Raw genomic sequence first — 18,272 nt, 5'->3', positions numbered from 1 at the left:
CCTCAAATAATTATTTTTTTCAAAAAATATGCTCATGCACTACTAAAGTCAAAACCATTAGCATCCGTGGCATCACAGAATGTTTCACAAGAAGATTACTACTTCTTTATGTATTGCTTTTAGTTAATATAGAAAGTTTTTTATGTGATTATTTCAAAACAAATATGATTAAGCTTGAGGCCGTCTTTTTTAATATATTACATAGCATGCCCGGAATTATATTTTGAAACATTCACTTTCCGTTTGATATCCCATTGTGATTGATTTCAATTTATTTCCACAAATGAATATATATAATACAGTGTCACGTATCAGGTGAGCTAGTTATACGTATACTATACGCCTTGTATTATTATAAGAAGCAAATAAGTACTTGTTAAAAAATATATATTCTACAAATAGTTGAAATAGTATACAGCTAATAGTTTTTCTTTTCTTGATTGAAGTAGAATGAAATGAATGCGGGCTAAAAGACTTTGGAACAAACTCAATTTCTTTATTCCCTTTGTAGTTCAGAAACATACTTTAATGACTTGACGCAAGTTAATAACATAAATTGATTACAAACAATAGAACATGTTGCGTGGAGTGAGTGGGAAGGAGAAGGAGAAAACGAAAGAGGAAAAATCCCGTTTAAACAAACTTTCGGATACGATACGAAATCTTAAAAATATGTAATCCCGGAAAAAAGTTATGGTGGTTCAAATAATAAATACGGACGATAAAAGCTACATTATGCCGGAATACTGTCTGAGCCGAGCAAGGAAAAATCGCTTGCACTGTCACTTTTTTGTCGCTCAAATAATCTTCATTGTCTATGGTAGATATGTTTTGATCGATGGAAATAAAACCCTGGCAATAAATTCCTGACACCCTCCCAACAGTTCCCTTTCCGCGAAGTCTATGCTTCTCTTCAGGACTAACCTTTTCGCCATTGGTAAGCACTGAAATATAAAAAAAAATGTCATAGCGAAGCATTTGAGAAACCATATCTAATCCTAAGTTTTAAAAGTGCAACAGCTGTTGTCAAGATATCCAATCAGAAGCACACAATAAAGAAGAATCCTGTACATTTGACAAAACTAAAATAATAAATATAAACTAACACAAAAAGAAGTATTCACCATACCTCATTTGCATAAAAGTCGGAGCTATTGACCATTTTTCAATTATTCCATAATATAAAGAAATTTCTAGCAAGTAGCTAGACATATCTTTTTGAGTATGCTCTAATTCAATCAGAACAACTCTTTTAAATTTCATCGACAATCCTTTAAAAAATACGATGTAGTATATATTGGGAGAAAATTTTGTGTAACAACATTTTCGTTGTTGCCACTATTTTTTAAGCCCTACAGTACCTCTATCCGAATGTTTTCACAATAAGTGTAAAATCGTGATATACGAAGTGTCAAGAAATTTAACAACAATTCTACTTACCATCAATTTCGGTATTTTCCATCCATGGGATGACACTTCATGAAGTCTACCCATAGTTGAGAACTGTTTTGTGATGGCGGCATTGTAGCCAATAAATCCAATGCTAATTGATGTGTTCCTTCAAATCTGAAAAAGTAGAAAAAAAAAGCATGATGACACAACATGTATCAACAAAAAACGTATTGGAGTTTGTTTCACTATCCAAAATTCAAAACAACAAACAAAATGTTTTTGAATATCAAGCCAAAAAAATCTGCAAATGATTTGACGTATGTTTTAAGATAATAATATATAGTATGTTACAGCCTATACAAAAATTGACCTTATAATTGTTTGTATTTTGATAACGATTGAGTATTGTGTGCTTGCAATGCTATAAACGAAACGTGCAGAGGACACGATTTCCTCTCACACATGATGCCAACTAAAAAATCTTTATATATACATATATACAGAATTTTTTCAAATTTAAATGTTTGAAAAAAGACTTTAAGAAATGCTGCCCAATAGTGTAATGGTAGAACACCTGTTGAATCTTATGTGTGTGGGTGCATGTCTAAAAAATACACAATTTTAAACTTAATTCGTGCTCTCACATAAAATATCCTTAATTTCAAGGCCCGTTTTATACATGTAAGATCACAGGAGGTTCGGGTTCAAATCCCGATTGGGCATATTTTGGAAGAAATTTGTTGCAGCTGAATTATTCTTGATGGAAAATCCCAACATGAGATTAACAACCACTTAGTTAGAATACCTTCTGTTAAATTTGAATAATGTGTTTTACTATATATTTCTGTCGTTAGTATTCACCATACCTCATTTGCATAAAAGTTGGAGCTATTGACCATTTTTCAATTATTCCATAATATAAAGAAATTTCTAGCAAGTAGCTAGACATATCTTTTTGAGTATGCTCTAATTCAATCAGAACAACTCTTTTAAATTTCATCGACAATCCTTTAAAAAATACGATGTAGTATATATTGGGAGAAAATTTTGTGTAACAACATTTTCGTTGTTGCCACTATTTTTTAAGCCCTACAGTACCTCTATCCGAATGTTTTCACAATAAGTGTAAAATCGTGATATACGAAGTGTCAAGAAATTTAACAACAATTCTACTTACCATCAATTCCGGTATTTTCCATCCATGGGATGACACTTCATGAAGTCTACCCATAGTTGAGAACTGTTTTGTGATGGCGGCATTGTAGCCAAAAAATCCAATGCTAATTGATGTGTTCCTTCAAATCTGAAAAAGTAGAAAAAAAAGCATGATGACACAACATGTATCAACAAAAAACGTATTGGAGTTTGTTTCACTATCCAAAATTCAAAACAACAAACAAAATGTTTTTGAATATCAAGCCAAGAAAATCTGCAAATGATTTGACGTATATTTTAAGATAATAATATATAGTATGTTACCTAATTCTAATAACCATATCCTAATACTGTATACATTTAGAAATAAAAACACATTGAGCAAAATATTTCAGCATCAAGCATTCCTTGTAATGTTTAAAAACTTTAAAAATTGTAAAATTTAAACCCTCTACTTCAATTTTATACATAAACAGTATTGGCTCGCAAGCTTTACTACCATACAATATAATTTTCAACATTTAAAATTTTTATCAGAGTCTTCACAGAAATATGTAATTCAATTCTCCTTTCATTATCTGCTGTCGTTGTCCTTTTCGCTAGCTGTTGTTATATTTAAATTTTTCACGGAGGAACTTTCCCATTTTGCTAGTAGGATAATTCTTCGTTGAGATCCACTCTAGAGAAGATATATCCAGAGGATAGAATATATCTTACCTACTTTGATCATAGAAACTTTGCAAGATTGAATTGAATTGAAGAAGAATTTCGAAAAATGAAATCAAATTTCATGAGATAAATTTTCGCCATGGCACCATTGTGTGATTGTTTCATGAAAAGTACATACACATTTTCAATGTGTTTATTGAAATTTCAACACGTTCTTGTTTCAATTATTCCTTTTGAAATTTACTATATTGGTCAGGAAGGAACCATTTTTAGCTCGAAATATAATTTTTCTGCACTTCACTCACAAGCTACCTAGATATACAACCACCTTCAATCTACATTCGCTCGACGTTCATTTTTTTAAATCATGGAACAATGTTCAGCAACCTTTCACAACAAACTATCTCATGCTGATTACTCAAGTCTCAAATGATCTTCCGTTATAGAAAACTTCATAGACTGTTATTAACAATTGATATTTTATACTCTTAGCATTATACTTTGTGTTTAGTACTCTACTGTGAGTTCCTGTGTTATGATAGCTATCCTTTTTAAGCAATTTAGTTTTGTGCAGTTGACTATACCATGGCAAACAACTCTGTTTGTGAGTGACCACAGTAAAATATACAGTATGTATTGGTGGCCCCTTAACTTACCGCTGGAGGCAAAAAAGAAGGTGAGATAACTCTTGTACGCGCCTAACTGACTGTCCATCTCCAAATGTTTTCAGTCTTTCTAGCCATAAATTTGGCCAGGAGACACAGCGTTGTCCATTCAAACCACCCTTATAATCATTTTTTCTTTCTCTATCAAAGAAAGCTTAAATAACTAGGCCAGCCATAAATTATAATATGAAATGTTGTGGAAGGTTGAGCTGGGTATCCTGGCTACAGCCTCTGCTGTCTAGTGTAAGTGGCGGCTTCTCAAGTTTGTAGATACCGATGATGGCGTAAATAAATAAATCTTAGTGTTATATTTCCTTAATTAGTAAATATTTCTTGGGTTTAAGGCAATAAATAACAAATTAAATTTGATAAATTTTCTCCCTGATCTTTGTCAGAGCATCTTCAGATCACAACTAAAAACGTCTTTCAACATGCATGTACAAAATGTTAAAAATTCTCTTGATAAAAATAAAATGTATAAAAATCGTTTATTAACAATAAAAGTCGTTAAAATTATAATATGTTTTCCCAAATTTCAGATAATCGTCTTATTTCATCTTTTTTGTTCAATAAATCCGATTTGTGTTGTTTAATCGCTAATGCCTCTTTAAATTTTCTTTTAATAAAATTGTTTTCCCTATAGAGAATTTCTATTTTCTCAAACAAATCGCCAGAGTATGCAAGAAATTTAATGTAAAATTAACACATACGAAAAACAAAGCGCTAAAAAATGTTGTAAAAAGCAACAAAATATTAAAAAACGGAAACCAAGACAATGAATCAGGTGTTGCATATAAAGTAACGTGTGGAGATTGTGGAAAATATTACATAGGAGAAACAGGAAGGAAATTGACACGAATAAAAGAACCACCCGTTTCTGTTAACTGTATGCGATATAGATCGGCAACAGTTGTGCACTGTGACGCGTTGTTTATCGGATACAGCCGTATGTCTGTATCTCTGGAGATAGCTGATAACGCTGGCTATCGGTCTCAGCCTGTTAGGCTAAAAACAAAATGGCGACTGTAGATGCAAGTGATCCAACACGCTTCTTGGAAAGTAATTTTTCAGGTTAATATGGATCTTTATATTTATGATCGAAGATTAACTTAATTTGCGAGTTCCTTATTCTACGACCAAAGCATCAAATTGTTGGCAAATGGCCTAGGTAGTGGTGGTGTGATGTATATATAGCTAGCTAGCTATAGCTAGCTGGCTTCTTTCGGTTCTCCCCTTCGCATTCAAGGGATAGGCTAGCTAGCTACCTAACTACCTAACTACCAATCTACCTTCTCTCAAATGCTTCCAAGAGAGACCTTAAAGAGTATGTGTTTAAAGCTCCCATTTAAGTTAGCTACAGTAATCTGGAATTTTTTCCCACTAGGCAACACTAGGCAATGAAAGGAGCTCTGCCAGTATATGCAGTAGAGTGGCTATCAAAAGCCACAAATTTCTGCAAAGCAAAACAAGCACTGTATCGACTGAGCTTTAGGTAGCTAGCTAAACTATATTATGGATGCCAATCAAATAAAATATAAATCACAGCATTTTCAGCATGAAGGCGGTGCGGTAGGAAGCCAATTTGTTTTCGGGTGAGCCTTTTTTAAGAGGGAGGGGGGAGAAGGGGGGAGGGGAGGGGGTGCGGGGCTGTAGCTTAGCGTCCCTACAAAGCCAACTATTTATATATATCATGTTAAAAACAACTAAAAGCATCTTTCATCCATCTGTTCAAAGCTCCAGTAACAAAAGAAGTTTATCTTATTTAATTCGTTAAGTTGCAATATTTTAGGTTTTCTTTTTATTTGCATTCTCCAGTATGTCACCTTATAAATGTTAGTGTATATATTTAAATTTGGTGAGTAAGTGAATAAAAAACTTTGTCTTATATAATATCTCAAGTAAGTGTAAAAAGAAATTTATTGTTAACCAAAGCAAATATTGAGTCGATTTAAGTCTTTTGTCATGGAACAAAGGTTTTAATACCATATTATAACATCCAAACTGAAATTGCTAAACAAAAGAACAGAATTAATATCGAAGTGTCGTCATAGTAACAAGTTTTATTTGAACAATTTTAAATCTGTTCCTCTGGACAAATAGTTTTATACGTCTTTCTTTTAACTGTTTTTATCAATTGTATTACTCTTTTATGTCTATAACTTGTACATATTCCCACCGGATTTACACAGTTTTTTTTCACTAAATAAATTTTAAATTTGGTGCTTCTTGATTAAAGAACTTTAAAGTATATTTAGGTGTCCTAATCAAGAATTACTGATATTTAACAGCCTATACAAAAATTGACCTTATAATTGTTTGTATTTTGATAACGATTGAGTATTGTGTGCTTGCAATGCTATAAACGAAACGTGCAGAGGACACGATTTCCTCTCACACATGATGCCAACTAAAAAATCTTTATATATACATATATACAGAATTTTTTCAAATTTAAATGTTTGAAAAAAGACTTTAAGAAATGCTGCCCAATAGTGTAATGGTAGAACACCTGTTGAATCTTATGTGTGTGGGTGCATGTCTAAAAAATACACAATTTTAAACTTAATTCGTGCTCTCACATAAAATATCCTTAATTTCAAGGCCCGTTTTATACATGTAAGATCACAGGAAGTTCGGGTTCAAATCCCGATTGGGCATATTTTGGAAGAAATTTGTTGCAGCTGAATTATTCTTGATGGAAAATCTCAACATGAGATTAACAACCCCTTAGTTAGAATACCTTCTGTTAAATTTGAATAATGTGTTTTACTATATATTTCTGTCGTTAAAATTTTTTCTTTGATATTGATGCGAATAAGCACAATCATGTATGGAGTTAACAATATTTAATTATATATATATTAATTATATATTATTTAAATAATTAATAATTAAGTCTAACCATATTTAACCATGTATTAATTATTAAGGTAAGGTAGGGTAAAATAAGAAGCATAATTGAATTGACCTGGCATTACCTGATAAGATAGGTGTTATAAAAATTAAATTATCAAATTAAGAGTTAGTCGACAAGGCTTCATTTATCTATCTTGGGTGGTTTTAATCCTGCTCAAGGATCTTTTTTTTAGACACGTGGAATCAAGTCAGAATGGCTGTAGCTCCCGTACTTAAAGGCAATTCCAAACAAAATCTGGAGGTATTGTAGCACTAGTTATTTGTTTATATATTTTTAGAAAGAATGCTTGCTGTACATCTCTGGGAAAGTTCTTGTCAACAATAAAAGAGCTCTGTTCTTGTGCATTTAAAACAACTATTTTTGCAATACAATATATAATTTGTTCTTTTCAGCGAAAAGCTAAATGTATGTTAAAGACATGCTTGGTAGAAGATTTCTTTCGTCATATCGAAGAGGATTTGACCAAACGCTTTGACTTGGTAAATCTTTAAAGCAACAATTATGTGTTAACGATTTTGTTGAATTTAAAAATGACGTGGCTTAAAGACAAAATTTATCGAGTTTTACACAGTTTTGAAAAGCAAATACTATAGAGAATATTAGTTCAACTTTTTAAGGAGAAAATTCTTTTGTGTATAACTCGGCTGTTACTATTGTTTACCTTCAGGTTGACTTTCATTTAACACTTGGTATGGCAGCATTGAAAAGTACTCTGGTAGGAGATATTTCATTTCCATATTTCCACTTCTATGGCAATTATAATATGCTCATCACTTTGTTTCCAATTTTAACATACATAGGCACCTTCACAAGAGGCCGATTCCTCAACTGAATGTAATTATTTACAAAGTGAAAACGACATAGCCGAAGTACATAATGATTTACACTCTGGAGTACAAACTAATGAGTTGAAAAAGTCTGCAGAATAGATGTTGTTTTTTCTTGCTCAAAAATTTCTTTAATAAACATTAAATTTTCTTTTTCGCTTATTTTACTTAGGATTGTTCTCGTGACTCAAAATAACAACGGCTTACCTTTACCTTTCCTGTGCCCATAGAGAACGAAAAGTTAAAAATGGAATTGAAGAAAGCAAAAGAAGCTGTTGAAAGATACAAGCAGATCGTAGCGAGTCAAAAGAAGACTATACACATTCTGAGAGAGAAAAATGCTTCGATGATGCTGCAATGTGCGGATTTCACAAAGCTAAAGATGTTTGAACAGCTTGGACATTCTCGATCGTCACTAATGGTTGATGCATCGTTGTTTTCATCGTTCTTCCATAATGGCGATCCGTTGTTACAAGAACAAACGCCCACAATTTTGACAAGTGAGGTAATCTCCGGCCTGGCTTCCAATGTCATATTTTCTGGTCATTTCGCAGAAGTGACCCGTGCTGTGTTTGACGAAGGAGATTCTGTAATTTTAAAAAGTTACTTAGCACTTGGTAAAGAGGAAACATCTCTGCGCAACCTAGCTTATGTTAGCCACGAAGCACGACTGCTACAGTTTGTTGGGAATCATCCCAATATTGTACAGGTCTTTGGTATTGTACACGCCAAAGGAAAATTTCATTCTGTGCTTAGCTATGAAGGGGATAGCAGCATAAAAATTTTGCTGAAGCGGAAGGTAATATTTCCCACAGAAGACATAATAAAACAAATTATTATTGGGCTAGCTAAAGCACTCTCTTTTTTATTTGATAAAGGAGTGTTACACAACAACATAATTCCTGAAAATGTCATGGTAAAAGGTAGTGACTTCACTCCGGTCATTATCGGGTTTTCATTCGCATGTCGAGCGTCTTGTGCGAAATCTAACGTTAAAGACGTTTTAAAAAAATTAACCGACCATCATCACGTGGCACCAGAATTGTATAGGGGAAGCGGCGTGTCATACATGACCGATATTTACGCGTTTGGATTTACTATTGCGACAATTATGGAATTAAAACCTCTGAATTTCAAAGATGCGCTACTTGAAGCTCGCATTGAACGTTTCGTTTTTAAATGCATGGATAATCATTGTGGTTTGCGTCCCCCCACATAATTTTCTAGAAAGGTTGAGAGGGTTTTGTATTGTTAGGCATGCATACATGTATTATAATTTGCTCGAGTTAAGAATAGTTTATAGCATCTCAATTGCCTTGGAGTACAGTGTTTTGACTATTTTTTCAGTAAGTCACGTGAATGGATTTTCAGGGGAGTTCATTGCACGGTCAGCATCTTGCGAAAGGTTTCGATTTCAATAGATAAACCAAATTAGTTATATTTTATGTAAAAGTATTGTAAAGTAAAACAGAAAAAAATTATGTGTGTAATTTTGCATGTGCAATTTAGCATTAAATTATAATTTCCCTTACCATCTCAAGTCCCCTGTACAATTATATTACCCAGGCGATTACATTGACTCAGGGCCGTAACTGACACTAATTTTTTGTTGTTGTTGTTGAAAGGGAGAAACGGATGTAAATCTTAAGATTTTACCCTTTAAATTGGTAAAAACGCATCCTCTGCGTTTTCCTTCATATTAACCATGATTTACAAATATTTTAAGAGGGCTGTGGCCCCCGGCCTCCTAGGCCACTACGATCCTGCGGCCCGATTAGTTTTATTTTTATCGTTCACTACTTGAGCAGAAAGCAATATAAGAAACTAGCGAAGGCGCAAATAAATTTGTTGTTTTAAAATAACGCTTTACTTTTTGTTCAAAAAATATCTTTTTATATCCGCCGAATTTACATTCTCCTCCGGCTCCCACGTTGGTACCTCATAACCAATCCACTTTATCAGGTATTCAGTAATATTTTGATGTCCACTTTCTCTTTCTCTATCCTTCAGGATGTAATCGACAAAGCCTTTATCAACACTGGCTTGGGACATTACTTCTTGAAGGGTTATGCCAAGCTCTCTTGAATTCGGGACTTTATCGGTCAGCTCAAGCATTTGACAATTGTCGTCAAGCTGACTCATTTTTTTATGACTTCCTTTTTTTCTTTTCTTAACATTTGAGGGAACAGGATCTGTCAAAATTTCAGTCACCGCAGCTTCCATATTTTCATTGACAACCTCACTATTTTCTACGACTGCGTCGGTAGGAGGTTGGAGACTAACCTGATGACCCTGGTGGGATTGGTTTTTTCGCTGAATAACTATGGCAAAATAAGGTTTTATTTCTTCAAGGAAAGAAACTTTGAGTTTCGCGACTTTTGGCATTTTTACTGGGAAAGTTTAGCAAATTTTTGCCAATCTGTAAAAATGTTGGCAACAATTTGCTAAACTTTCCCAGTAAAAATGCCAAAAACCGCGAAACCGCAAAGTTTCTTTTCTTGAAGAAATATTATTTTCATAAATCTTTTTAAATGACAAATATAAACAAACGACTTAGACTGCGGTAAATTAGTTTTGGCACTTGACCTGACCATAAGGGAATTAATTTTTAGGGAATTCATTCTCGCAAAAATATTAGGACTTGCTAACTTCGCGAAAATCATTTTTATTTTCGAAACATTTTCCCGCAAAAATAATTCCCTTAAGGTATGATATGATGTAAAAAAAAGAACTGTTTTTCTGTAATGGATAAGAAAAGATGTTTATACCTAAAAATTTTATATGTTCCATGTTATCCAATAATATGGATAGTTCCAATTTCGTACAGTTTGACGGTTTCTTAAAAATGAAACCCGGTGGTATTCCGAGAACTTTTACTTCGCCTTCAGTTATCTTTCGGTACGGTACACGCGTCCATTTCCCACATGATGCTAAATCTATCTAAATATTTGTATGAACATCATAAATATCGCAGAAAGCCTCGTATACCAGCGCCAAATTTAGGGCATGTAGCGTTTTTTTGATATCTTATATCAAATATTTGGATAATCCTCATATCAAAAAACGCTATTAGCTCTGATGCATGAAAGTGCAAAAATACTTACATATCTTTTTGTTAAGCGCTTCAGTAACTTTGTCTCCATCACTTTTTGAAGCTTTGGCACTGTTCTCAGAAACACCTAAAATTATAAATAGCAGAATAATTGCTAAAGCTAACATTTTTATTCACGTTGTTTGGAGGAAAGCATATTTTTGTCGGAAACTTCAAACCTGCAGCGAAACATGAAAACTCCCACTCGATATCATGATGCTGTTCTACAAAGTCTACACCTCGTTGGCTGCCGTACACAGAAGTGTGACCTCTATTCCTCTTGCAATCAACATCAATAACCAATGTTTCTATGTTAAATGACAACATTTCTTTGCACTAGAATAACAAGGTAATTAAGAAAAATGTTTTCAACATTGGGTTACATTACGTTAATAATTGTTAAAGAACCTTTGCTAAAATAAATTTACAGAAATTTCTCTCCTGATAGTCAATATTGTTTACCAGGAATTCAATCTTTCGGCGAGTCTGTTGAATTTTTAGCCGTTGTTGCTCTGCGCTCATGTCTTTGAATTCCGGAAGTTTGAAAGTTGTAGCTTTATCACAGTACGATGACTTTTCAATTTCTGACATTCCACCCCATGCTCGATTGGCGTTTTTTAATGCTAAAGCGCTATCATGGTTAGTACCCAAAATATATCAATTCAAAATTAAACTTATATCTTAACATGTGAAATGAATGTTATTATTTTTTACAAAAACTAGCTCATATTGCCTGTCAGAGAGGAAATATACTCGGATCGAAATATATCAAATCCTCGCATCCGTCGTGCACGGATATTTTCTGTTTTTTCCTGCTTTTTTCTTCTTTTTTGATCAATCCAGTTCTAAATAAAGATAAAGTGTAAAATTATTTTCGTGACTCATTGTCTTTTGGTAAATGGCGATAGAGCGGAAACTGAACCTTGACTTGGATCTCTGTTAGCCCTGTTTGTTCTACCGCTTCCCTCAGTAAAGTCAAAGAACCAATGTTGTCTCTTCCGTAACACGTCATTCCCTTGTCGTACATAGCTTCTAGTATATCAAGTTGCTCCTGCGATTTTTGTGTTCTTTTCGTTACTGTGCTGGAGGCCATATCGTTATACTCAACTAAAATAGGAATAGGTTTTGGCGTGAAAACAGCGTTCGGATTCACGACTAAGGACTTGAACGTAACATAGCAGTAGGCATTGCAAACAACAGATTACTAATGTTTCACTCTAGTATATGATACACTATATCCATCGTTGCTTCTCTTATAGACAGCTTTTGTTTTAAATAGACGAGGACAACTAAACGTCTGGGCATTTTTGTAAAATTTAATTTAAGATAAATTCCTCTGCGGGCTATTCAAAAATTCTTTTGGTTTTGTGAAATCATAAAAGTTTATCAATATTGTATGTTCTTTATGAAAAATGAAAATCTGTTCTGAATATGGGTATAGGCCATAGGCTAACCAGAGTAAAACATTGGCTTGACGCTGATTCACTTCGGCATTGTTTATAAAGTTCGTTCTGTCAGTATTCGAAATGACCGTATCAGAGCCTCCGAGTTAATCGGTATGGGCCATAGGCTAACCAGAGTAAAACATTAGCTTGACGCTGATTCATTTCTACGTCTTTCTTACTGTGACAATTATCGTTTTGCGCTACACAGGCAACAGGTTCGTGAAGAAACAAAGTGGGAAGGAAGTTACGCCAACAATTATATTATATAGTTAAGTAAGGTACACGAATTTTAATATCTAGTCATGAAATTTAAAACAAAAATAAATTATAACTATATGTAAACAAATATCTTAGGTATTAAATACATTTGTTTTGTTTAGAAAAGTCTAAGGAAGATGGTTGTTTCAGGTACAAGTCATGCGCAACACTTTTGGTTATATACTCCTTATTCCCTGCCGTTGTATTTTTATATAATCGAACCACAGCTTCATAAATATATTTACAATATAACTTTTATTCACCATCTGCACTTTCACTTGAATCTGAGTATATTTCACTGTCCTCAGAGTAATACGCGAAATCTATCGTTTCGTCGTCTTCGTACTTCGCACATCATTCGCAACTGGATTTTCAATATGAACGAAACTATTGAACAGAGCTTTATTTCGATTTAAAGTATCGCTCACGCGGCCCATAACTTCACTGATGAGAAACTTTTCGGCAGGCTTGTCGCATGTTTCCAAGTATTTTTTAGTATTTGAAATTGCTCTTGCCAATAATCTATAACGCATGACATTTCATGTTTTACAAGACCAATCTCTTCAGACGCTCGTTGCTGTCTCAAATATAATTGGACGCCATTTCTCTTCACATTTTTTGGAATTATTGACGTTTTCTAAAATAACAAGTATTGCAATATGCACGTGACATTTGCGTAAAACTTACTAATTATACTAAATTATAAAAACATGGAAACAAGAATTACTTAAAAAGTCACGAAATACGGCACACGAGTTAAACACTTGCATGGATTGAAATACTTTGGTAGACAGCTGAGTTCACATCCAATATTTCACTCTATTTGAGGTTAGAATAGCTCTCGTTTAACTCCTTCCGTATGTCATTTAATCCGTCCAGCTGATTCTTTATTTCTCTACACACTTTATTTATTTGGGCGCTGAGACGATTAGCAATTGCAAATCCATCTAAGAGAGAAACCCAAATAGTTTGATTATAGTAAGAGCTATTACGCCGTAATAAACTTAGATTAAGAAGGTTAAGTTTTTTAAAAAGAACCACGTATCAAATTTGAACGATTAACGATGGAAGGTTAAATCAGTAACAAGTCATCAAATCATGGTAATGTGAACTAAGGACAATTGAATAGTTCATTAGTACCTCCATAGCGCTTTTTAATACCAACAACATCATTCGTTCTGATACGCCGTGGTATAGTTGGCATATGGCTTCATCTTGTGAGAATTGCAAGGCGTTTTTATGTTCGAATCGATATTCAGGAGTGCTAACGGTCCAACGTGCAAGAATGTTATGCTTCTTTTCAAGACTTTTGAGAGTGATATCAATCCTAAAAATCGCAGATGTGGTTATTTTTTATTTCTTATATATATGTTATATTACTTCTTATATAATATAACAGGGCAAACTTTAAACCTTGCTGCTTTAGAAATATGACAAGCTCGATCTGATAGCTTTTCACTCATCAGTGACAGGCGCTTTTCTTTCCAAAATTCTTTGAGCTTTCGATAGTAGCACTGAGTCCATTCTCTCGCTTATTCTCGCCTACGCGCGCCCGTTTAAATTACTAAAAATTACCTTTCGCATTTGAAGGCTGTTTTGTTACCGCTTCATCCTCCTTGCTTTTCCACGCATTCAACACGCCTTCTGTGATACTTACTAAGAATATAATTGACAAACAAATTATATATAGGCTTTAAAAAGTACTTTTTCTAATAAAAATTCTCTGCCCTCGATGTTTTAACAAAAAAAGGTTTTTAAATATCTTTCTGCGTTCGCAAGTTTGACGCAGAAGTATTCTTAAAGATAACGATTTAAAATATGCGCATGCGTAAAAAAAAAAAAAACTCAGAGAAAAGAATAGTTTTCTTAGCATTCCCTGTCTTAAGGTTATAGAACATCTTCACTAAGTAACATACCTTGAAGTTTTGAGCATATTGCATCAAGTTCATCACAGCACGACTTCATCGTTTTATTGGCTTTTTCATAAAGATTTACCAATGTATTTCCTAAATTAATAAACCTTTTATAAATACTACATTACTTAATCATGTTTACCTCTTTTGCTTATTCTACCTATGTATACCTATATTGCCCATTTTGATTGATCCAAAATGCATTAAAGCGTCACCCAGTAAATCCATGCGATGAGCGGGGGTCATCTCTTTAGTAATTTTGGAAAACGAGCGCAAGTATGACCAAAGTCTTTCCATTAATTCTCCGTACATGAGACCAAATGACTCTAGTCTTCGAATGGAGTTCTTTATCTAGGTATGCATTACATTGAAGTAACAATATTATGATCTTAAGCACTTAAACAAGTGATAATAATTACCTACCTGGCAATTACCGTTGTAACCATAAGAATGAAACAAGGGTATACTAAAATTGAAATGTTTGTACTTCGTCATGGTTTGTTTTTTCTGTATAAAAATTGTATTATAAAACATTGTTTTATCACTCTTCTGTTAAAGAACCGCTTTCTCATACACTTGATATTTGAAAGTTTTTGTAACTAACCTCTAAGTGTCGCTTTAAAACACATGCTATATCGTATACTATATGCACATCTAATTCTTTTCCATTAGATTCTTGCAAAATCTTATCTAACAGCATAACAGCATAACCCAACCTGAAAAATGTCAAAAACAAAATTTCCCATCATATAAAAATCATGAACATATCTACACAATTTAACCAAAAATAAGTATATGCTTAACCCACCTTTCCCCATGGCACATATTTAAAAATAATTTTGGATATTCATGTCGACACGACATGCCAAACACACTAGTAACACTGAGCTTATTTGTCTTCCGCTTAGAACGGATGTTGTTGCCAGCTTGAAAATTACTGCAATCCTAAAAAATATATCACATATATATATACATATATATATGCACATAATGTCACATACATAAATAACATTTTTGTTGATTAAAGTTAAGTGTTTTTGTACAAATATTTTAAATATATATATTATATACTCACTTTCTTTGTTTCCCCTGATGAATCGTCGTATTTCTCCATAAAATTAACAACTTCAGTATCTGCAACAAACAACTGCTCTGACCGTATTGGCATCTTTTTTGATTTAGAAGAAGATTTTTTCAAGACCAACCCAAAATTGGCATCCATACAATAAAACAAGCTTCCATTTTTCTAGATTTATTCACAATTAGATATATATAAACTATTCTAACAAGATCCTAAAGTTGGTAGTAAAGTTTATAATTGCTACATAAGCTTATTCCTACCTTTGGGCAAGCTGCACATTTCCTAAATTTAGAATAATTCGGACTTACTGTCTTCAAATTAAGTAAGCCATAGCGAAATTGTCTAAATTGGTCAATTGCATCTGTTTTCAAAAAGCGATAAAGACATTTTCTCTAGAAAAATGATTAAAATTACACAAGCTCTAATTATTATAAATGTTCCTCTGACTCACATTTAACTCACACACACAATATTGCAATCGACTAACCAACTGGTGATCAAGAATTCCACTTTTCCAAGAAAGTGCATCACAAAAAGATAATAGTGATATTTTCCCTTCTAATTGCAAAGCTATGAAGGTGAAAAGTAGTTCCATAGATACAGCTGTTAGTGGTTTTGTAGGAGTTGCAGGCCACACATTGTACTGCACAAGAGAATTCAGTTCTTCATCGCATGAACAAAAATACACACAACATTCATGCAAATACCCTAAACGAGAAAATTTATGTTTTAATTTTAATAACATATATATATACTACAAATATGGTTGCTTAGTCTTGTATATATATACAAATTGTTGCAAATATATGTATATATATACTAACCACTTTCACCAATAATTGTCATATTACGAGTATATCTTGACGAACACATTTGTACATGTTTGCTGCACAACGTTCGGGAGTATTTGTACTCTTTTACTTCAAAATGATTCTAAAACCCAATGAAAAGAATCAGTAGATATTTTTTGTTACACACAAAGCCACAAAGTTGCATCCATACCAAAAATATAAACCTATTATATCAGCCCTATAATAAAGTTTTAGTTTTGCATGTAAAAGGCTGAGAGTAAACACTGTGTAATAAATCATAGAAATAACTCACAGTAATTTATTTCATGCAATGAAATGGAATACTGCTATGAAATTCTTTGCAACAACTGCTGCAATAAGTAACATCTGGACCACATGATTGACACCATACATAAGCTGTATTTGAAAATCTACACCACATTTTACACAATTGGATGAAAGCATAAGATGATACTTATTTCCATATGCCAATATAGTATCTTCAGTTTTTAATTTCCATTCTTCAATTTCCTTTTCTTTGGTCTTTTCGTACAGTCCAGTTTTAACAACAGCTTCGCCACTTATTAGAAACTCACAAGCATTGTGAAGTTCTGCATCAAAAATATTGTTGCTAGATGATGAAGGTTGACTTATTGTGATATCATTGTTGGTAGATGGCTGATGTGGTGCACTCTTATAAACTTTTTTAACTCTGCCATTATGCAACCGACTGCTAACTATTCTAGCACCCTTACGTTTGGTTTTTGCAAATGGCATTGTTAATAATGTATATATATTATATTTAACATAGATCGCTAGGAAAAAAAAGGTATGTTTTATTCATAATGTCAGCCAACATCAATTTTTTATACTGCACACTATTAAAAAATATGTTTTTAGCCAAGTTCCCAATCATAATTATACTCTCCTCATGTATAACCTCCTTTGCTTTGAATAAACTTTCACTTTAGGAGCCGGTGACGAAAAACTTTCATAATGATTACGAGGGTGCTGATAAGCCCCAAATGCCCGCATAAGAGAGAGTTTGGGCAACTTTTTGACTAAAATTTATGATTTTCCTAACTACACGTTGTAAGAAATGCGGGAAGTAGTTTCGCTAACTTTAGGATCCACTGATTGTAATTTTTCTTTTTCTTCCTTTTTTTTTACATCATATGCTATTGGTAACATCTAAAAATGCTATTTGACCAGTGTTCCAAAAACCTCTTGTGCATACATAACTCTCGATTCCTGAGAAACATTCGCTGTCCACTCGTTGAATGGCTCACCAGGTAACTGTTGTAGACACGGTTCAATGCGTACATCTGACAAACTTCTTTTAGTTACATCCCCGTGACATTACGGATTTCATTATGTCTAAGCGAAACGAAGCCACATTTTTTGCACGACAAAGCATAATTAATTGTGAACTTGAAATTTGAATCGGAGCCCAGAAGCATAGCTTGGTAATTGTGTATCCTTCGTTCCTTAAAGGTAGTCAGTCGACTAGATACACTGCTTCCTGGTTGATGTCGTTTATTCTGACTTCCTGCGTACTCATTTGAGTAACATGAAATGATCGAGAATGACACTAATCTTAGCAATTTATTTTGTTTGATTGGTTTTCTTTTGTTTTAATTCTGGATCTTCTTCATATTGTCGAGTCTGTTGTTTTATTTGTTTACCAAGATATTCAGTTATTGGTGACAAGTTTTAGAATATTGGTAAGACCACCAAGTTTAATTGGGAGTGACAGCAGTTGTCTCTCTTTTTTTTTACTTTAATACATCCCGTCAGTGCTGGTATTAATTCGAATTCAATAACTACAAGTACTTCTTCCGATAATTAATGTGTGGTATGTTCGCATACAGTACGTTAATTTATGCTTGTAGCCAGCTACTATATGCCCCTTGCGACTCTGTTTTAGCAATTTTACTCAGCATCTTTTATTCATTAATCCAATCTGCTACTTTATCCAAAACATATCCATCTTTGAAGGCTCAATTACATTATTACATTATTACCAATTACATGTTACAAACGGAAGTGTGATAAATTAGTTTCCTCA

The 18,272-nt window shown here is 33.4% G+C and overlaps 1 protein-coding gene and 1 long non-coding RNA gene across 2 annotated transcripts; one reads left to right on the top strand and one right to left on the bottom strand.

Annotated features, from left to right (window-relative positions):
* Nucleotides 1-420: 420 nt before the first annotated feature.
* On the bottom strand, nt 421-5,494 carry LOC130628944 (uncharacterized). The gene is made up of 3 exons (XR_008981881.1): nt 2,570-5,494; nt 1,130-1,566; nt 421-944 (listed from the first exon to the last, which is right to left on the bottom strand). It is a non-coding gene; the product is annotated as an uncharacterized LOC130628944 (long non-coding RNA).
* A 2,378-nt stretch (nt 5,495-7,872) lies between these two features.
* On the top strand, nt 7,873-9,046 carry LOC130629740 (dual specificity testis-specific protein kinase 1-like). The gene is made up of 2 exons (XM_057443078.1): nt 7,873-8,824; nt 8,973-9,046. Exons 1-2 carry the CDS (start codon nt 7,873-7,875, stop codon nt 9,044-9,046), a joined length of 1,026 nt encoding a protein of 341 aa, XP_057299061.1.
* The last annotated feature ends 9,226 nt before the right edge of the window (nt 9,047-18,272 follow it).

The sequence above is a fragment of the Hydractinia symbiolongicarpus genome, chromosome 2, assembly GCF_029227915.1.
Source record: "Hydractinia symbiolongicarpus strain clone_291-10 chromosome 2, HSymV2.1, whole genome shotgun sequence".
Taxonomy (NCBI): domain Eukaryota; kingdom Metazoa; phylum Cnidaria; class Hydrozoa; order Anthoathecata; family Hydractiniidae; genus Hydractinia; species Hydractinia symbiolongicarpus.
Note: the sequence above shows the minus strand (reverse complement) of the source record. Positions and strands in the feature narration are given on the sequence as shown.

Excerpts from the sequence above, each read along its gene's own strand:
- LOC130629740 (XM_057443078.1), top strand. The coding sequence starts at position 7,873 with ATGGAATTGAAGAAAGCAAAAGAAGCTGTTGAAAGATACAAGCAGATC. Across the intron at positions 8,825-8,972 it reads ATGCATGGATAATCATTGTG|TAAGTCACGTGAATGGATTT; the intron begins GTTTGCGTCCCC and ends CTATTTTTTCAG.